Source organism: Sorex araneus, chromosome 5 (assembly GCF_027595985.1).
Source record: "Sorex araneus isolate mSorAra2 chromosome 5, mSorAra2.pri, whole genome shotgun sequence".
Classification (NCBI taxonomy): domain Eukaryota; kingdom Metazoa; phylum Chordata; class Mammalia; order Eulipotyphla; family Soricidae; genus Sorex; species Sorex araneus.
In genome coordinates, this window is record NC_073306.1 from 110,847,110 (window position 1) to 110,869,797 (window position 22,688).

The following is a 22,688-nucleotide window of genomic DNA, read 5'->3' on the forward strand; positions in this document are numbered from 1 at the left end:
AATCAACACTCTTTGCACTGGCAACGGAAATTAAGCAAACACTTGCAAGTGGAATTAAGCAATCACTAGATGAGAAATTCAACCAGCTCAGAGAAAAACTTTTTTCAGATAATGAGACTTTCCATACAAATGTAATTGAAGGAGCTAAAGAACACATTAACACACCGGAGTAGCAGAACCTCACAGAGGAAGAAACACAGGCATGAACTTAAAGAAAAAACACAGGCGAGCATTGAAAAGGAAGTAGAAAAGAAAAAAGAAAGAAAATAAAGCAAGAAAATGTAAGGCATTTCACGATCAAAGAAGAATAATCTCTGAATTGTAGAAATACCAGAAGGTGAGGGAAAGGGAAAGGGAGAAGCAGTGGTAGGTGAGATCACAACTGAGAACTTCCCCACTACCTTGAGAGAGACAGCTTTGAAGATTCAAGATGCCAAAAACAGTACCAAACAAAATAGATCCATAGAGAACAATAATAACAAACATTGTAATCAAAATAGAAAAAAAACTCACAAAGAGATAAACTTTTTAAAAAATTTATTTTTAAACTAGTGAATCACCGTGAGGTATAGTTACATACCAACAAATTTTCGTGTTTACATTTCGCTCATACAATGATCGAGTACCCATCCCTCCATCAGTGCCCATTCTCCACCATCAATGATCCCAGGAGCCCTCCCGCCACCCCCATACCATCTTCCCGCCACCCCACCCCACCTCGGTGGCAGGGCATTTCCTCCTTTTGGGTGTTGTGGTTTGCGATAGAGGTATTGAGTGGTCATCATGTTTGGTCTATAGTCTACTTTTGGCTCATATCTCCCAACCCGAGCGGGTCCTCCCAACATCTTTTTCTTGATGTTCTCTTTTCTATCTGAGCTGCCTTATTTTTTTTAAATTTATTTATTTTATTGAATCACCACGTGGAAAGTTACAAAGCTTTCAGGCTTATGTCTCAGTTATACAATGCTCAAACACTCGTCCCTTCACCAGTGCCCATATTCCACCACCCAAAACCCCAGTATACCTCCCACCCCCGCCCCCCCACCCCCGATTGCATAGCTGATAAATTTCACTTCACTTTCTCTTTACCTTGATTACATTCCATATTTCAACACAAAACTCACTATTGTTGTTGGAGTTTCCCCCAAAAAAACAGCCCTGATGAAAAGGAAGCATTTGATAATTAGTTTTCCATTGCTGAGAAGGAAGAGATATGAAGTAGCACAGCTGCTATTGTGGCCGCGTGGTTTGGGATTACTGTATTTTAGTATTTTAGTAACTAAGTCCAGGGAGATTTATGTTAGAAATTGCATCATTTCCCTTCCTGGGGCAGCATGGGGCTATGGCTTAGTTCACAGTCTAGAGACATTTCTGCAAGCAGCTGCTGGTACCCAAAGTAGTCTAGCTGGCCTCCAGATCGTGGTAGGTCAGCAGCAGAGTGGCTGCACAAATGACCACCGGGTCACATCTCGGCGGAGAGGGCGCTGGTATCGCCCTAGTCCCGAGATCACCCACACGTCCTGCTGTTGCAAGTTCATACCTCTTTTTTTTCTTTTCTTACTGCGCCTCCAAGTTCATACCTCCTTAATGGTCCTTATAAAATGGCAGACGCCACGACGTCTGAGCTGCCTTTTCCCCAGCATGTGAGACCAGCTTCCAAGATGTGGGGCAAGCCTCCTGGGCCTTATTGCTACTATTCTTGAGTATCAATCTTCTATTTTGTTACTTTATATTCCACAGATGAGTGAAATCATTCTATGTCTGTCCTTCCCTATCTGACTCATTTCACTTAACATGATACTCTCCATGTTGATCCACTTATATGCAAATATCCTGACTTCATCTTTTTAACAGCTGCATAGTATTCCATTGTGTAGATGTAGCAAAGTTTCTTTAACCAGTCATCTCTTCTTGGGCACTTGGATTTTTTTCCAGATTTGGTAATTGTAAACAGTGCAGCACTGAACATACAAGTGCAGATGTCATTTTTACTATACTTTTTTTGCCTCTCCAGAATATATTCCCAGAAGTGGTATTGCTGGGTCAAATGGGAGCTCAATTACTAATTTTTTTAGAATCGTCTATTCTGTTTTCCAAAAAGACTGAATCAGTCAGCATTCCCACCAGCAGTGTAGGAGAGTCCTTTTTCTCCACATCCACGCCAACACCGACCACTTTTGTTTTTTTGGATCTGGGCCAGTCTCTGTGGTGTGAGATGATATCTCATTGTTTTTTGATCTGCATCTCCCTGATGATTAGTAATGTAGAGCATTTTCTCATGTACCTTTTAGCCATCCGGATTTCTTCTTTGAGAAAGTTTCTGTTCATTTCTTCACCCTATTTTCTGATGGGGTTGGATGTTTTCTTATGGAGACCAATCAGTGCCTTGAAATCAACCCTTGTATATCTTTGATATCAACCCTTTATCAGATGGATATTGGGTGAATATCCTTTCCCATTCTGTAGATTGTCTTTGTATTCTGGTCACTGTTTCTTTAGAGGGACAGAAGCTTCTTATTTTAAGATAGTCCCATTTTTTATCTCTGTTTCCACTTGCCTAGTCAGTGGCAAGTCATCTTTGAAGATACCTTTAGCTTCAATGTTGTAGAGGGTTTTGCCGACCTTGTCTTCAATGTACCTTATGGATTCTGGTCTGATGTTGAGGTCTTTTTAAAAAAATTTTATTGAATCACTGTGAAATAATTGCAAGCTTTCATGTTTGAGTTACAATCTCACAATGATGAAACACCCATCCCTCCACCAGTGCACATACCCCACCACCAATATCCCCAGTATACCCCTGTTTTCTCACCCTCCCCCTGACTCCATGGCAGAAAATATTCCCCATATTCTACTTTTGTGCATTATGGCTTGCAACACAGACACTGAGAGGTCATCATGTCTGGTCCATTATCTACTTTCAGCACACATCTCCCATCCCGACTGATTCCTCCAGCCATCATTTTCTTAGTGATTCCTTCTCTATTCCTTCACCCCTCTGTTCATGAAGCAGTCTTCCAGCTATGGGGCAATCCTCCTGATCCTTGTATCTACTGTCATTAGGTGTCAGCTTCATGTGATGTTATTCTATATTCAACAAATTAGTGCGGTCCTTCTATGTCTGCCCCTCTCTTTCTGACTCATTTTACTGAGTGTGATAGTGTCCATCTCAATCCATTTATAAGCAAATTACATGACTTCATCTCTCCTAACAGCTGCATAGTATTCCATTGTGTAGATGTACCAAATTTTCTTTAACCAGCCACCTGTTCTAGGGCACTTGGGTTGTTTCCAGATTTTGGCTATTGTAAACAGTGCTGCAATGAACATATAGGTACAGATATCATTTCTACTGTGCTTTTTTGCATCCTCGGGATATATTCCCAGAAGTGGTATTGCAGGGTCATATGGAAGCTCAATTTTTAGTTTTTGAAGGATCGTCCATATTGTTTTCCAGAAAGGCTGGATCAGTCGGCATTCCCACCAACAGTGAAAGAGTGCCCCTTTTTCCCCCACATCCATGCCCACACTGGTTGCTTCATTTTTTTTTTTAATGTGTGCCAGTCTTTGTGGTGTGAGATGATATCTCATTGTTGTTTTGATTTGCATCTCCCTGATGACTAGTGATGTGGAACATTTTTTTCATGTGTCTTTTGGTCATTTGTATTTCTTTTTTGAGAAATCTTCTGTTCATTTTGCCTTTAATCCATTTTGACCTGGCTTTTATACATTGTGTTAGGTAGACATCTGAGCCCATTTTTTTGCACATAGCTGTCCAATTTTGCCAGCACCATTTGTTAAAGAGGCTTTTCTTGCTCCACTTCACATTTCTTACTCCCTGGTCAAAGATTAGATGATTTGAGGGTGTGTATAGAAGTAGACCCTGTTCCATTGGTCTACTTCTCTGTCTTTGCTCCAGTATTATGCTGTTTTAACTATTACTGCTTTGTAGTAGAGTTTGAGGTTAGAGAAGGTAATGCCTCACATCTTCCTTTTTTCCCCAAATTGCTTTAGCTATTTGTGGGGGTTGTTGTTCCATATGAATTTCAGGAGTGTTTGATCCACTTTTTTGAAGAATGTCATGGGTATCTTTACAGGGATCGCATTGAATCTGTATAATGCTCTGGGGAGTATTGCCATTTTGACAATCTTAGTTATCCCAATCCTTGAGCAGGGGATATGTTTTCATTTCACGAAACGTTACTTCCTCTTTTATTTCGTGAAGTATCGTTTTGTAGTTTTCTTTGTACAGGTCCTTTACCTCCTTAGTTAAGCTGATTCCAAGGTACTTAACTTTCTGAGGCATGATTGTGAGCAGGATTGCTTTTTTCACATCACTTTCTTCTCTCTCAGTATTTGCATAAGAGATAAACTTCTTAAAGCAGCAACAGAGAAGAAAAATCTTAAATATAAGGAAATAATATAAGAATCACAACAGATATTTTATTTGAAGTAATACATGTAAGAAAACAGTTGAATGGCATATTCAAATTACTGCATGAAAGAAACTTTCAAACTACAGTACACTACCCTGCAAAGTTTTTATTTAGATGGGTGGAGGGGTAAAAACATTCTCAGATAAACAAGAACAGGTGGCATTTGTGTTAACTAAACTGACCTTCAAAGAACTAGTAAAAGCTTACTTAATAAAGCAAATAGTCAATTGTAAAAGTAAAAACTCTACACAGTAAAATGACAATGCAGCCTTTATATCAATAATTTCTCTGAATGTCAATGAACCTATTTCTTCCATCAAAAGATACAAAGTTGAATCAGGAAACAAAATTCATCCATTTGCTTCTTAGAGGAAACATATCTTAAAGCACAAGATATTCATAGGTTCAGAGTAAAAAGATGGAAAACAATTACAAAAGCTAATGGGGGAAAAGCTGTGCCAGCCATACTCATATCATAACAAATTGCACTCGTTCTAAATAAAGTACTTAGAGATATGAATGGACACCATTAGTGGTTAAGGGAACAAGTAACATATCTTTACCATATTTAGAATCAGCAATGTTTATAGAGTTTTTGCTCACAAAAGGAAAGAAACATATGGATGGAAACAGAATACCAATGGATACTTCAACACGCTATTTTCCCCACTAGATAGATCAACTAGACAATGTCAGTAAAGACACTAGAGCACTAAATTATGAACTAGAAAAGCTGGGACTAGTTGATATGTACAGGACCTTATGTCCTCAAAAAGCCAAATACACATTCTTCTTGGGTGCAAAAGGAACATTCTCCAGGATAGATCACATATTATGGCATCAGTCAAACCTACATAAATTCACAAACATAAGATTCATGCCAAGTATACTCTCAGAGCACAATGCCACAGAGATAGAAATTTATCATAGAAAGAAAGTGGGGGAGAGGAGCTGGAGCAATAGTATAGTGGGTAAGGCGTTTGCCTTGCACACGGCTGACCTGGGTTCGATTCTCAGCATCCAAGATGGTCCTCTGAGCACTGCCAAGGGTGATTCCTGAGTGCAGAGCCAGGAGTAACCCCTGTGCATTGCCAGATGTGACCCAAAAAGAAAAAAAAGTGGGGGAGAAACACCTGGAGACTGAACAACAAGCTGCTAAATAATAGCTGGACCAAAGAGAAAATCAAGGAAGAAATTTTTTAAAATGGTAATAAACAAGTTATGAAAACCTGTGGGACACAGCAAAGCCATACTTAGAGGGAAGCTCATAGCATTACGATCCTACACTGGGAAAGAATAAAAAGATAAAACCAACAAACTAAATGCACATCTCAGATATCTGTAGGGCCAAAATGTAAATCCAATGGCCAGCAGAAGGAAGGAAATAATAAAAACTAGAGCAGAAATTAATAACATAGAAATCAAGAAGGCAAAAACCAAATAATCAGTGAAAGCCTAGAAGAACTGGACAGATAATTAGAAACATGTAATCTCCCAAAATGAAGAGGAAAAGGAAATTTTGATCAGACCAGTCACCAGTAAGAAAATTAAAATAGTAATTAAAAAATCAACACCCAAAACTCATGAAAGTCCTGGTCCAAATGGGTTTACTGGTGAGTTTAATCAAACCTTCAAGAAGACTTACTGCCATTGATCCTTAAGCTCTTCCATAATATTGAAGAAACAGGAATTCTTCTTCCTTCTATGATGCTAACAGTACCCAGATACTAAAGAATACAGAGACATTTTTTAAAAAGAAAACTTCAGATCAATCTCCCTAATGTATATCAACACAAAAATCTCCAAAAAATCTTAGAAACAAAATCTATCAAAACATATCAATAAAATCATACACCGTGGTCAAGTGGGATTAATCCCAGGGATGAAAGAATGGTTCATTCAATACACACAAATCAATGAACATAATAGACCACATCAGTAAAAGGAAAAATATATCATGATATATCATATGATCAAACCCATATAATAAACCAATAAAAATATCAGTCATATCATATGATCATGTCAATTAATGCAGAGAAATCTTTTAACAAGATCCAACACCCATTCACTATAAAAATCCTCGAGAAAATAGAAGTGGAAGGGACCTTGCTCATGGTAATTAAGGCTAGCTATAACAAGCCCACGGCAATATTATTTTCTATGGTGATAAACTGAAAGCATTCCCTCTGAGACCCAGTACAGGCAAAGATGTCCACTGTCTACTCTTTCATATGGCATTGTACTAGAAATCCTGGTAATGGCAGTCAGTCAAGGAAGTCAAAGGGATCAAAACTGGAGAAGTCAAATTAGCTCTACTTGCAGATGGCATGATATTATACATAGAAGACACATAATGTTCCTGCAAAACACTTCAACTTCCTGAAAACACTTCAAGAAACAATAAATCAATACAGCAAAGTGGCCAGCTATAAATCCAGTACACAAAAATGAGTCACATTCTTATACACAAATAGTGAATCAGAGGAGAAAAAGATCAAAGAATCTATCCCATTCAAAACAGCATCTAAGAACATCAAATACATAGGAATCCACTTAACAAAATAAATGGGAGAAATACACCATGAAAACTTTAAAATACTTTAAAAAAATAGAAGACCTTAAGAAATGGACAAAGACTCCATACTCTTGTTGTTGGAAGAATCAATATTGTTAAAATGGCCATCATTCCTCACTGTTTAATAGATTCAATGAAATCCCTACCAAATTTAGATGAAATTCTTCAAGGACTTAGCACTGTCCATAATGAAGTTTGTATTAAACTATAAAAGACCCCAATTAGGAAAAACAATACTAAAAAATAAGCAATTAGGGGTATCTTGTTACTTAATTTCAAACTTTAAAGTCATAGTGATCAAAACATTTTGGTACTGGAATTAGGACAGACTTCTGACCCATGGATTAGAATAGAATATCCAAAGACAATCCCCTCACATGCAGTCGGCCAGTATTTCACAGAGGAGCTAAGTCCCTAGGATGGAGTGAGGACTGTGTCTTCAACAACTGGTGCTCACTCGCAAAACTGGAAAATCACATGTGAAATATTGAAACTGGATCTGTATCTCACATCTTATACTAAAGTCTGTACACTAAAGGTCATGAGATCAGACCAGAATTTATAAAATATATTGATGAAAATATAGCAAAGCACTCAAAGGTCTGGGCCTCAAAATTGTCTTCAATGATACAATGCCACTAGCAAAGGAACAGGATCAAAAGTAAACAAATGGGACTACATAAAATTAAAGAATTTCTACATGGCAAAAGAAACGCAGGCTAAAACTGAAAGAGTTAACTGAATGGGAGAAAATATTTTTGGTCAATACATCAGATAAAGGGTTGATATCTAGCATATGTAACAGTGCTCATAGTGGTCAATAGCACAATATTAAAATAATTAAAAATCCATAAAAAAATGGAGAGAGTTAATGAACAGGGACTTCTCTGAAGAAGACCAATGGATGGCCAACAGGCACATGGGAAAATGCTCATCATTATTTATAAATCAAGACAATACTGAGATACCATCTCACACCAGTGATAATGGCACATATCAAAATAATGGGAACGGACAGTCACGCCATGTTGACTCGCCCACAAGGCTGTGCTCTATGGATTCATGACTAAATCTCTGAGGAGATACAAGCCAGACAGCGAGTATTCATTACACACCCGTTTTCCCAGCTGAGGGCTCTGCAGCGCCCTCAAGAGGGGGTTGAGTTCCCACTCTACAGAAACCCTGGCAACTGCATTCAGACCCCACCGCTGCAGCCATGCCAGTGGCTCAACTCCACTGCTTTATTAATACTTTCTGCAGAGATACCAAATTGTGAAAAGATTTAGGTTCTCCAGTATCCAGACTGAGAAATTTTTTCACTTAGTTTACTAAGACCATAGATCCTCAAGTGTCTTGGACCGCATGGCCGTGTATGTGGCCATGTGACACCTTCAAATTTGTCAGCACTGAAATTCCAGTAGGAACATAGTAAAGTACATGAGAAAGTAGCATAGAAGCCAACTAAGCTCAACATACCAAAACAATGGCACTGAAAGCTCAAATAACAAACAGCTTAGTAAATTCTTAGATCAGGATTTAACAATACCATGGTGGGCTGGAGCAATAGCACAGTGGGTAGGGTGTTTGCTTGCATGCTGCTGGCCTGGGTTCAATTCCTCCACTCCTCTCAGAGAGCCCGGCAAGCTGCCAGAGTATCTTGCCTGCACGGCAGAGTCTGGCAAGCTATCCATGGCGTATTCGATATGCCAAAAACAGTAACAACAAGTCTCACAATGGTGCCCGCTTGAGCAACAGGATGACAGTGATATGGTGATGGTGAGATATAACAATTTTTACATAATTTTACTGAAGTATTTTTGTAAATGAATTATTTCCTTTAGCCATTTAGTTGCAACAAGCAATGTAAAATAAATTATGTGTGCCTGCTAAAGAGGCAGGTGGAGAGTGGTTTTGTAAATGTGGTGATGCAAAGGTCACTTTGGTAGTGGGATTGGTGTTCAAACATTGAAAGCCCATAAAAATTTTATTAGCAATTTTATAAACCAGTGTTTAAATAAAATATATTATTTACAAAAAAAGACATAACCCATGCCTAATCAAAAGGTTGAAGGTTTTCACTAAAGCTAAAACACCACCTTTTCAATTTGTTTCTATGTCTCCTACAACCAGAAAATCTCCTTTAAGAAGGAGATAAGTCCACCCCTACCCCCATACTTCCAGAAGCCCAACATCTCCCTCAACCACTGCCACATGGACTCACTGTATGGCCCTTCTCTACAGATTCCCTATGAAATCCAAGATCTGCCCACCAAGCAGCTAAAATTCATGGAAACAATATTTACATTTCTTCCCTCAAATAAAGTATTTTCTTGCTGAGCTTTAGCCTGGTTGATCTATCGAGAGGTGACAGAGCAATGTTGAAATCTCTAACTACTACTGTGCTGTTATTAATGTCTTTCTCCAAGATTTATTAATAGTTGTTTTAAGTGTCTTGCTGGTCCCTCATTAGATGCATATACATTTAGGATTGTGAGTTCTTCTTGATGTACAGATCCCTTTATCATTTTTAAATGACCTTCACTGTTTCTTATAATCTTCTTTAACTGAATTTTATGTTGTCCAATACTTATATGGCCACCCCAGGAGGGGGATGTTACTTGGAGAATTGTTTTCCAGCCTTTGACTCCGAGTCTGGCATTGCTTTGATTATACAGATGAGTGTCTTGCAGACAGCAGAATTTTGGGTTTAATTTTCTAATCCATCCTGCCACTCAGTGCCTCTTGATGGTGTATTTAGTCCATTGACTTTGAGAGAGATTATTGTGATGGAGATTTGTGCCATCTTTATGTAGGAATTTGGTGTACTTGTGGGGCTTGTTTTAGAGTAGCCTGTTTACTTTTTCTTGTAACAATGTTTGCTGTGAATCTTGAGGATGTTCCTTTATAAGCAATTTGCTTCTTTGATCTTGCTGCTTTCAATATTCTATCTCTATACATGGTTTTTGTCATTCTGATTCGGATTTGTCTTGGGGTATTTTTATCTGTATTTCTTTCAGCTGGTACCCTCAGGCCTCATGGATCTGGGTGCATGCACTTTTCAGCTCCAGGAACTTCTCAGCAATGACAGCTTTGACAGTCACTTCTTCATCAGGGTTTTCTTCCTTCTCCTCTGGTACTCCAATGATTCTTATATTCCTCATGACTTCATCCTGATGTTCTCTTGCCATCCTTGGTTTATTTTGAGGCTCTTTTCTATCTTCTGCTATAGACTTGAAGTTTTTCTGCACCTCATCTTGAAGCTCACTGGTTCTGTCCTCAGCAAATACTACTTTGTTTCTGATGTCTTCTAGTGAGTTTTTAATTTAACCTATCAGCTATTTCAGATCTGTCATTTTTGCTTGTATTTTCATTTGTATTTTTCTCACTTCTGCCCCCATATCCTCCTGTATTTTATTAGTGGTGGTTTCATTGTTTCTTTGAGTCCTTATTCATCCTTAACAGTTCCATTCTATTTTTTAAATTTTTTTTATTTTATTGAATCACTGTGAGATAGTTACAAGCTTTCATGTTTGGATTACGATCTCACAATGATCAAACACCCATCACTTCACCAGTGCACATTCCCCACCACCAATATCCCGGGTATACTCTCCCTTTCCCACCTTCCCCTGCCTCCATGGCAGACAATATTCCCATACTCTCTCTCTACTTTTGGGCATTATGGCTTGGAACACAGACATTGTTCCATTATCTACTTTCGGCATGCATATCCCATCCCAACTGGTTCCTCCAGCCATCACTTTCTTAGTGATCCCTTCTCTCTTCCATCTGCCTTCTCCCCTCCACTCATGAAACAGTCTTCCAGCTATGGGGCAATCCTCCTGGCCCTTGTATCTACTGTCCTTGGGTGTCAGCCTCATGCGATGTTATTCTATACTCCACAAATGATTGCAATCCTTCTGTGTCTGTCCCTCTCTTTCTGACTCATTTCAATAGTTCCATTCTAAATTCCTTGCCACAGAGGTGATGTAACTTATTACTGGTTGGGTCAATTGGGATAGCTTCCTCGCCCTCTAATTCTGGTGGGCTTCTGCGTTGCTTTACCATTGTGACTTTTGCACTTTGCAATTGTTTCCTGTGTGTTTTTGTGTTAGGATGTCTTTGTATGTTTAGGATGGATTATGGAGTAGTGAAGAAATGCACAGCTGGTTCCCGGTGGTACCTGTTGGAAGAGAGTATCTCCCTGGGTCCAAAAGTCTGCTGCAGTGCTGCCATGCTATTATGCTCGAGTCCCTTGTGGCTCTGAGCCTCCAGCCCCCAACTATTTTGGGTTTCACCTGCATTAAAATAAATTAATTTTTTAATATTAAATTATTATGATCAAGGTTTTTGTGATTAAGCACCTTTCTTATTTTTTATGGTTCGTCTGTGATTCACCAACTAATGCAAAGTTGTAAGACAGACTCTTCAACAGCCTAACCATATGTCAATGTTTAGAAACATTCCCATGACATATAACAGAAATAAATCATCATTTTTATTTTGTTTTAGTAGCAGAAGCTAATATTTTCTGAAAACATTTATTTGGTTTTCATATAAAAGAAGTAGACAAGTTGATGACTGGAAAATAGTCCAACACAAAAGCCAATTTCTTGAATGTATGAGGTTCTGGGTTTGAGCCCTATTACTGTAAGAGTAAGACAAGTATTAAGCAAAGCAGAAAAGAATGGGTACAATCTGTTGGCAGGAACGTGGTGAAAAAAAGAACTCTTCTCCACTATTGGTAGGAATGCTGTCTGGTTTAAATCCTGTGGAAAACTGTATGGAGGGTTCTCAGTAAACTTAAATTTGAGCTGCCATAAAACCTACCATTTGCACTTTGGGGCATTAACCCCCATAATAGAAAAACATTCATTGAAAAGGGCATATGCACCCCTTTATACATGGCAGCATTCGGTACAGTATCTAAGATTTGGGATCAACCCAGATGTCTGACAACATATCAGTGGATCATAAATATGTGATTATATATATACATATATACATAATGAAATATTATGCAGCAGTAGGGAATGGTAGAATCATGCAATTTGCTGCAATACTTATGGAACTGGAATGTAGCAAGCTAGAAGGATAAACACAGGGTAGTGCCACTTATACGTGGTACTTAGAGTAGTTCGGTGAGGAAATGCAAGGATTTTGGGGGCAGATACGTAGACCACCCTTGGTCCCAGAGTACAGGGAGGAGAAGGAAAGACAATTAGTAAAGGGTGGGAGGAGAAGAAACCAATGAGAAGCAACAGGGGATATGGGTAAATGTATGTCGGTGGTTGTAAGGAATGATAGAGCTAAATATCATAGATATCATATCATAAATACCATAGAGTCAACAACACTGAAATTACGAAACCCAAACTTAAATAAGCTTAAAAAGGTGCCTTGTCTAGATGGCAGGCTGAAGTAGAGTGAACGTGAGAACACAGGTGGAAGGACGTTGAACTCTCTGGATTAGTGATAGAACATCGTATGTCTAAAACCCAACCATGAATGACTTTTGCAAATTACAGTGCTTTCATAAAATAAAATAAAAAAGAAATAGAAATAATATCATTTGAATTTGTATAAGGATTATGTTGAATCTACATAATAATTTGGGTAGTATGGTTATTTTGATAATGATTTTTCCAGTCCTTGAACATGGAAATATTTTTCCATTTCCCATGATTTTCTCTGTTAAGTGGCATAGTTTTGAAGGAAAAGATCTCTTACATCTTGTATTAAACTGATTCCTAGGTACTTCTTGTTTTTTACACTATTTTTAAAGTAGTAGACTCTGATCTCATTTACTTATAGTTCATTGTATGCTTATAGGAAATGTGACAGACATTTGTGTGTTGACTTTTGTAGCCTGCTATTTTTCTGTATTGGTTTATTGTTTCTAAGAGCTTTTTAGTGGTCTCAAGGGGCCTTCTGTAGATATTTTCATGTCATCTGCAAATAGTTATTATTTGGCTTATTCTTTTCCATTTATGAAAAAGATTACTTTTTCTTGCCTGATAAAGATTTCTTTATCTTGCCTGATTGCTGTTACTAAGATCTCTAATACAGTATTGAATAATAGTGGAGACAGTGGACATGTTTGTCTTGTGCCTAATCTCAGAAAGAATGCTTTTATTTTTTTAATATAACAAAAATTTAATTCATCTGATATTTTATTATTTTCTGTATCCTGGCTATTGTACTTAGCACTGAAATGAACGTAGGTGTGTATATATCCATTTTAATTAGTGTTTTGTGTTTTGGAATAGATGCTAAGAAATAGGATTGTGGGAACACCCAAAAGGATGTTTGAGAGAGAACAAAAGGGAATGCCCTGCCACAGAGGTGGGGTGAGGTGGGGGGCATGGGTGTGGTGGGAGGGATAATGGGATTATTAGTGGTGGAGAATGGGCACTGGTGGAGGGATGGGTACTCAATCATTGTATGACTGAAACACAAACACAAAAGTTTGTAAGTATGTAACTGTATCTTACAGTGATTCACTATTAAAAAAATAATAATAGCTAAATAATTGAAAAAATAAAGGATATAGAGTTTTAAAATTAAAAAAAAGAATTCTCTCTCCTCCAAAATTTGGGTTGATTCCATAAGAAAGAAATATGTGTTTAATAGAAACTTTTATTCAAATAATGAAAGGCTTCTGTTTGCTTCTTGTCATATAAATGAATAAACTGAGCTGTGTGTGGACAAATAAAAATAAAGAAATAGGATTGTGGGGTCATATGGATGCTCGTTTATTTAGTTTTTAAAGAAGTCTTCTTACTATTTTCCATAGAGGCTGAAAATGAGAGTCCTTTTATCACCTCATCCCCATAACACTGGATGGGATTGTTGTATATGTCATTTTATTGGTATGATCTGGAGCAATACCACAGTGGTTGGGTGTTCGCCTTTCACGCGGCCAACCCGAGTTCGATTCCTCCACCCCTCTCGGAGAGCCGGGTAAGTTACAAGAGTATCGAGCCTGCGCGGCAGAGTCTGGCAAGCTACCCGTGCATATTAGATATACCAAAAACAGTAACAATAAGTCTCTCAATGAGAGATGTTACTGGTGCCCCCTCGAACAAATCAATGAGCATCGGGTTGACAGACAGACAGATATTATATCTCATAGATGTTTTGATTTAAGTTTCTCTGATAGCAAGTGGTAATGAGCACTTTTGTATGAGAATGGGAGGACTGTCCTCTTTGGGGAAATATCCATTCATCTTCTTTGGGGAAATATCCATTCCTTTTCTCTCCCATTTTATTTCTATTTTATTTTTTACAAAAAGGGTCTGTTTATTTCCGTTCTTACTCTTTTAAAAATTTCTTATTTTTTAAATTTATTTTATTCTTTAATTAGTGAATCACCATGATGGTACAGATACAGATTCACACATTTTCGAGCTTGTTTTTCTCTCATACAATGTTTGCAAACACATCCCTCCACCAGTGCCCATTCTCCACCACCAATGAACCGAGTATCCCTCCCACCCCCCAATCCCATCTCCCCCCCACCCCACCCTGCCTCTGTGGCAGGGTATTCCCTTTTGATCTCTCTCTCTCCAATTGGGTGTTGTGGTTTGCAATAGGGGTATTGAGTGGCCATTGTGTTCAGTCTCTAATCTACTTTCAGCACGCATCTCCCTTCGCGCACGGGATCTCTATGGCTTGGAAGCTGGTCTCACATGCTGGGGAAGAAGGCAGCTCAGATAGAGGAGGGAAGACCAAGTAAAATTTCTTATTTTTTTTAAAGTTTAATTATTGTGAGATGCAAAGTTACAAAGTTGTTTATGATTGGGCTTCAGTCATACAGTGTTCCAACACCCATCCCATAACCAGTGTACATTTCCCACCACCAATGTCTACAGTTACCCTCCCATCACCCACCCATAGCCTGCCTCAGGGCAAGCACTTTTCTTCTTTCTCTCTTGTGCTCTCTTTCTCACTCTCTCATTTCTTTTGAGCATTATGGTTTGCAGTACATATACTGAAAGTTTGTCATATTTGTCCCTTTACCAATTTTCAGCATCCAGCTCTTGTCCAGAGTGATCATTTCCAACTATCATTGTCATAGTGGTCCCTTCTCTATCCTAACTGCTTTCACCCACCCCCACCACCACCTGTTGTGACAAGCTTCCATTCATGGGGACCAGTCCTTCCTGGCCTTGTTACTACTGCCTTGGGTGTTAGTCTCAAACAATGTGTTTTTTATATCCCACAAATGAGTGCAGACATTCTATGCCTGTACGTCCTCTTCTGACTCATTTCACTCAACACAATACTGTCCATGTCCATCCATTTATAAGTGAATTTCATAACTACATTTTTCCTGTGGCTGCATTGTTTTCCATTGTGTATATGTACTATAATTTCTTTATCCAGCAGTCTGTTCTCGGGAATTCGGGTTGTTTTCAGATTCTGGTTATTATGAATAGTGTGCTGCAATGGACATACGTGTACAGATAGCTTTTCTGCATTCTGATTCTTTAGGCCCTAGGGTATATTTCCAAAGGCGGTATTTCTAAGTTATATGGAAGCTCTATTTCTAGTTTTTTTGAGGAAAGCCCATGTTATTTTCCTAAAAGACTGGACTAATCTGCATTCCCACCAATGACGAATGAGTCCTTTTCTCTGTGCGTCTGTGCCAGCACTGATTATTATTGTTCTTCTGATATGTGCCAATCTCTATGGTATAAGATGATATCTCATTGTTGTTTTGACTTGTGTCTCCCTGATGATTATTGTTGTAGAGCATTTTTCATGTGCCTTTTGATCATTTGTATCTCTTCATTGAGGAAGTTTCTGTACATTTCTTCTCCCCACTTTTTGATAGAGTTGAATGTTTGTTCTTGTTAAGTTCTACCAGTGCCTTATATATCATAAATATTAACCCCTTATCAGATGGGCATTGGGTAAATAATTTTTTCCATTCTGTGGGTTGTCTTTGTATCTTGGTCATCATTTCTTTTGAGGTGCAGAAGCTCCTTAATTTAATGTGGTTCCCATTTGTTTAACCTTTGCTTCCATTTGCTTGGTCAGTGGTGTTTCATCTTTGAAGATGCCTTTGTCTCCAGTGTCATAGACGGTTCTGTCTACATTTTCCTCCTTGTACCTTATGGATTCAGGTCTGATATTGAGGTCTTTAATCCATTTTGACCTGACTTTTGGGCATGGGATCAGAAAAAGATCTAAATTCATTTCTTGTCATGTAGCTTTCCAGTCTTTCTAGGACCACTTTACACTTTCCTTGCTCCACTTCTTATTTCTTGCTCCTTTATCAAAGATAAAGTGATCATATATTTGAGAGTCTGTGTCAGGATATTCAACCCAATTCTATTGATCTGCAAATCCGCTTTTATTCAATACAATGCTGTTTAAATTACTGCAGCTTTGTAGTATGGTTTGAAGTCATCTCCCCATTTTCTGATGTTAAGCTTTGTCACTGTTCAAGTGGGCACCAGTAATGTCTCTCATTGAGAGACTTATAGTTACTGTTTTTGGCATATCCAATACTCCACGGGTAGCTTGCCAGGCTTTGCCATGTGGGCGCAATACTCTCAGTCGCTTGCCGGGCTCTCCAAGAGGGGCGGAGGAATCGAACCCAGGTTGGCCTCGTGCAAGGCATAAGCCCTACCCGCTGTACTATTGCTCCAGCCCACTCAGTAGTTTATCTTTAAATTTTATCTTGAGTTTCTTTTGACACATAAAAACATTTGAGTTTGATGTAATCCTATTTATTTTTGTTTCCAAACTCTATACTGAATAACATTTATAAGGGGGCTATCTTATGTTTAACCTGAAGTGATTTCTGAAAGAGATTATTTTATGTGCCAATTTTCCTGGACAAAAAATAAAATTCTAGCTAGATATTCACATGTATAAGTATTTCTATAGATATAACTCTAGTTTTTCAATAATATTGAATAAGGTTTCTATTAGAATGCATGTATTAATATAACTATAGTTAGCCTTTGGATTAAAAGCATGACATTTCTTTTCGCAGTGTCCTGGCAGGTTACAATGGCACCATCTTTGCATATGGGCAGACAGGCAGTGGGAAAACATTCACCATCACCGGAGGGGCAGAGCGCTACAGTGACAGAGGCATTATCCCAAGGACACTGTCATACATTTTTGAGCAATTACAAAAGGTATAAACCTTTAATTTCATTTTATGTTTTATAGAAAGAGCATAAATTTAATTTTCTTGGTCAAATATTTATTAACAATTATATCTGAGGGCTTTTCATTGTATGAAAGCTCTGGAGTTTCTACTTAAGAAAATATGTCATCCTGCTAAACAAGTAGATTAAGGAGGTGCTTCTCATTAAAGGAAATAGCATATATGCAAAGACTGAAAGAGAATTCTTTCTGATATACCCATAGAAGTTAAAGGAATAGATAGCACATTTTCCCAATCCCTATATGTGCTGCCTTCGTGTCGGAGACAGACTTAATTTTGTTGGTTGTATTCAAAAAAATTTTCTCCATTAAGTCACTTTGTTTCTCTGGGTTTCAATTCATCCCTTCTTTAAAGTTGGATTGAGTTTCACTGGACCTCTAGCATCCCTACTAGTTTTAACAATTGCTTGATTTTATTCATTCAGCAAATGTTTTAACTAGGTCAGTATAACAGTTATTCCAAAATTTCTGATTGTAGGTCAGTTGTATTTTGAGTTGCAAAGATGAGAAGAAATAGCTGGGATCTGTATAATTCTAATTTCCCTCCATAAAGTGGCAGTTATCCATTAGTTCAGCTCATCTCTTACTAGATTAAGCATTCCAAGTCTGCATGCCAGAAAATGTGGGAGAATACAGGTTGCAGATTGTATACATGTAGATCCAAATTCCTTTATTTTATTTACTCTTATTTCTGACATTGAAAATAAGGGCCAAACATCACACATGAGTGAAGCCCCACAAAACCAGGTAAGCAGAACTTTGCAACATTTGACTCTAGGCTCAACGAGGCCTGGAAACAAGATCCTCTGTCTGCCTCCTTCAACCTCTGGCACCTTAGGGAGAGGGTCAAACCCAGATGCCCCACCCTACCCAAGTCAGATAAATACCTCACCGGCCAACCCCCACTACCTCCACTACCCAGCCACTGCCATGCACCGGTCCACTCTCTGGACCCATATGGCCTCTTTGTGGCCGCGTGACACACCATAACACACTTAATACCCATTTTCCCATAATTCCGGCACCATATTTGATAGATTCAAATATGGTGTGAACCATGGGAACACCTCTAAGGGTGATTGGAGGCCGCCCTAAAAGCCTCCATCCCTCTCAGAGAGCCTGGCAAGCTACCGAGAGTACCCAGCCTGCACAGCAGAGCCTAGCAAGCTACTCGTGGTGTATTTGATATGCAAAAAACAGTAACAAGAATGGGCCTCATTCACCTGACACGGAAAGAGCCCCCAATATGGCAGAGTTAAGAAGATGAGCAAGGAGAGGCTGAAAAAAATCTCAGGGACGAACTAGACTGCCAAAATGAAGAAAGACTAAAATGACTGTCTGTACTTTCAACGCACGTATGCTGGCATCAGAAGCATCCATTGAGGACCTGATGGTGCAAATGCAGAAGATCAAGTATGACATCATTGGTCTGACTGAAACAAGAAGACATCGATCACATCACGCCATTTTCGACACTGGAGAAGAATTGTTCCTCAGAACATGCAATAAGAGAGGTGTCGGTGAGAATGGTATCCTTGTCAATATGAAATTGGCCACAAGCATTGATTCATTTGAATGCCTAACAACCCAAATCAGACGATTACACTTGAATAGATGTGGCTCACTGCCTGCAGTTTCTATCTTCATCGTCTACGCACCAATATCCAACTACGATGAAGAAGAAATTGAGAAGTTCTATATGGAACTGGAGAAGTTCTATAAAGAAGACCACACCTCCTACAAGATAATTGTTGGTGATTTTAATGCCAAGATAGGACCGAGAAGATCGAGAAGGTCGCCCAAAGAACTCCACATTGTGACCCATGGCCTAGAATGGAACTATCAGGGTGAGAGACTATCTGAGTTCATCATGTCGACCAAGACCATCCATGGTAACTCACAGTTCCTAAAGGCCGAATCAAAACGCTGGACATGGGAGTCTCCCGGTGGACACTTCCACAATGAAATTGACCACATCATATTCAATCGAAGGTTTTGCCTGACCGATGTCACTGTTGTCCCAAAATTTCAAACGGGATCAGATCACCGTCTCCTTCGTGCAAAATTCTACTTCACAGAGCAGGGAGAAAGGTCTGCAAAGTGCAAAGTGATTTCTGACATTAGCGATTTCATTCCCAGATTTTACAAACTGGGAATATGACTTCTAATTGTTTATATTGTTGTGAAAGTCTATTGTGGAAGTCTATTGTCCTAGAAAGGCCCACTAGTGCTGGCACACCTGCTTCTTAAAAAAAAAATTGTAGTTCTTACAACTCTTAGTGCAGTTATGTCCTATGATTGCCAAGGTACTATGGGGTTGCAATATTAAACATATATTGAAGACTATTTTCCAATTCCTGGCACAAAAGAGATGCTCAAAACTTGACTGTTCTACTGCAGTCATTGATATCTATTAATTCATTTATATCTTACTCCCTCCCTCCCTCTTCCTTTTTTCCTTCCTTCATTCATTTCTTCCTTCCTTACTTCGTTCTTTCATATCAATTTATGTGACTAAATGATCCCAATTTTAGCAAATTCTATGAAACTGGGAACAAATGAAGTGAATTTCCTTGGTTAAATTATGCAGAATAAATAAATTCTTTCCTGATAAAATTGTATCTGGCATTTAAATGTTTTCATCTATAGCGATGAGAATACAATTTTGCAAATCTAAAATTTCCAAGTGCCTACCATCTTTGACTTTGTGTGAAATTTTTTAATAATTGTTTTTGGCATTACTACAAACTCCCTATCATTCTGAATAATCCTACATAGCTTCCTGGGATTAAAGATGGCTTGTTGAACAAATTTAGCCAGGACAATGCTTTGCAAATGGACAAAAGAGCATTTAGCCAAGATGGAGCACAATGCATTCATTATAATGAAACTAAATTGTTGCAAAATTAGTCAGAGAAAACCTGAAGTTCATTTTAAAGTATGTTTACATTGGATAGTTAAGAAGTGTGGACAGGAACTTGTGTGCCCTGAGTTGATTGCTTCAGAAAGCCACATCAGGGGGCTGGAGAGATAGTACAGTGGGCAGGGCAGCATCCCATATGGTCCCCTGAGCACGGAGAGGAGTAATTCCTGAGTGCAGAGCCAGGAGGAACCCCTGTGTAACGCCATGTGTGACCCAAAAAGCAAAAAAAAAAAAAAAAACCAAAAACCAGAAAGCCACATCAGGTTCTGTAGAATTCATAAAAGAAACATTTTACTTATGCAAAGTATTTATTTCAAGGTAGATTAAGAACCCAGTGTATGTCGGATCCTAAAGTGATAGGAGCATGTTTTCAATGAGTTTTAAAAAAAGATTTGACTTATTTTAGAGATTGCTGCTTACTATTTTTGAGTATTGTTAGTTTCTAATTTGTTTTGGGGCAAGGGAAAAAGCTGTCTGCAGGAAACGTGTGTTGATTATAGTCTGGCAATCTTAAACCCTGCAAAAAAGAGTAATGAGGAAGGTATCTTTGCCATATAGCTCAGTGAATTTTAAGCATATATTCCAATAAAAACCCAGAAAATGCAGAAACCAGAGAAGCCAAAATCTTTATTCTTATCATTTCAGGGTGGTGGAATTGCTATTTACTGAATTTTTATTCTTCTTGGTTTTGAAGAAAGAGAATTTCTTCACTGGAAACAAGTCAGCTGTTCTTTTCATTGTTCTGTTTCTTTCAGTTATGTTCACATACTGAATGCCCCATTTGAGACTTTTAATAATAATAATAATCACAATGATAATCACTATCATTGTAGCACTCTCATCCCATTGTTCATCAATTTGCTCGAGTAGGTGCCAATAACGTCTCCGTTTGTCTCTGTACGGAAATAATAATAAAATCAAGAAATTCATGGTACCCATGGTATCTGGAGCGATAGCACAGCGGGTAGGGCGTTTGCCTTGCACGAGGCCGACCCGGGTTCGAGTCCTCTGCCTTTCTCAGAGAGCCCGGCAAGCTACCGAGAGTATCTCACCCGCACGACAGAGCCTGGCAAGCTACCCGTGGCATATTCAATATGCCAAAAACAGTAACAACAAGTCTCACAATGGAGATGTTACTGGTGCCCACTTGAGCAAATCAATGAGCAATGGGATGACAGTGATACAGTGATACCTATTATGGGACACATATATTTGGTAGGATTATGCCAATTCTATAAGATAAAGTTTTAATCCACATTTTTTGTGGTAGGAATTAAGGTGCAGGTCCAGGGCTGTTGAGAGGGCTGGACTGAGGTTTAATTCTCAGCACTGAGCACCTCTGAACATCACTGAAAGTCAACCATAAGCATTGTGCCTCATGGTCCCCTTGTGCACCACTGATGTGTTATCCCTTTCTCAGTGTCGGTGCAGGATTACTGTTCTTAATGGCTTATTCAGTATTTGAAGACAGTTTTGTCTGATGAGCTCAAAACTGCATGCTCTAATCTCAAGCCTTACTCTATGGGATAGTACAGGATTTCAGGAGTTTTTTGAATGATCCCTAATCGCTTTACATATATTTACAGATAAGGCCAGTTTATGTTCTGACCATGGAAAACTCTTTTTATGAGTATTTCAGGGAATGGTTTAGGAAACGCTACAGTATACTGACACTGCATTAGACACACAGTGTCTGTTTTTTAAGTCTATGATACCTTCTGCACATACCCACACTATAACGCAGAGAATTTGATGTTGAAATGGTGCCATAACTATGCTAAATTGACAAGCCTTTTTTAGATCAGTCAGAATCACTCACATCAACAGGATTGTGGGCATTTGTTGGGAGAAATTTTCTGTATAGGGTTTGTCTATGTCAGTCACTTTCCAAGACTCAGAATTTCAACTGTATATGGTGTGTTTTATAATAGTCATGTGCTGACTGAATAGCCATAATTTGTGTGTGTGCACAGTTATGAAATGGTGACATCTTTATTTGAAAAGTTTGAGCCTTTTGATGATCAGAAAAATCATACTAATTTTAATTTGCTGAATATAAAGGAATTAATTACAGAAATTCAATGGCTGTGAAAATTGAGGCCTTATGATAGCAAGTAGGAGAGGATTTAATCTTTGTTCTTGCAGGCTTATTATCTCCTCACTTTGAATAAAATCTGTTAAATGGACTCTCTTGGATATGGGCTATTATCAATGAGGAAAATATTTTAAGCAAATTCCGCCATTTAGATTTCTTCTGACATCTTTCTGACCTTCTGGGCACCAGACAAAAATATATCTTCTTTTGAGAAACAGGAAATTATTTGTAGAAATGGAAGCATTTGTACTTAGCAAGGATGAGAAAATATTATTCTATATTTTGTATTGAAAACTGAACTTAACATCTTCCCAAGAGCTGAAACAAGTTTAGTTTTAACCCTAAAGGAGTGGGTCCTTTTCAGCTCTTAGGAGAATTGAGATTAGGGTCAGTAACCTTGGCTTCTATCCTGATTACATCAGTCCTCATATCACTGCATTTCACAGAAACCCACAATAAAATTCCTCA

The 22,688-nt window shown here is 38.4% G+C and overlaps 1 protein-coding gene across 1 annotated transcript in view; it reads left to right on the forward strand.

The window, feature by feature from the left end:
* The window catches only part of KIF6 (kinesin family member 6), a 705,701-nt gene that overhangs the window by 151,713 nt on the left and 531,300 nt on the right, over positions 1 to 22,688 (forward strand). The window contains exon 4 of the mRNA XM_055140906.1: positions 17,024 to 17,171. Within this exon, the coding sequence (XP_054996881.1) occupies positions 17,024 to 17,171 (148 nt within the window). The remainder of the gene's footprint in view (positions 1 to 17,023; positions 17,172 to 22,688) is intronic.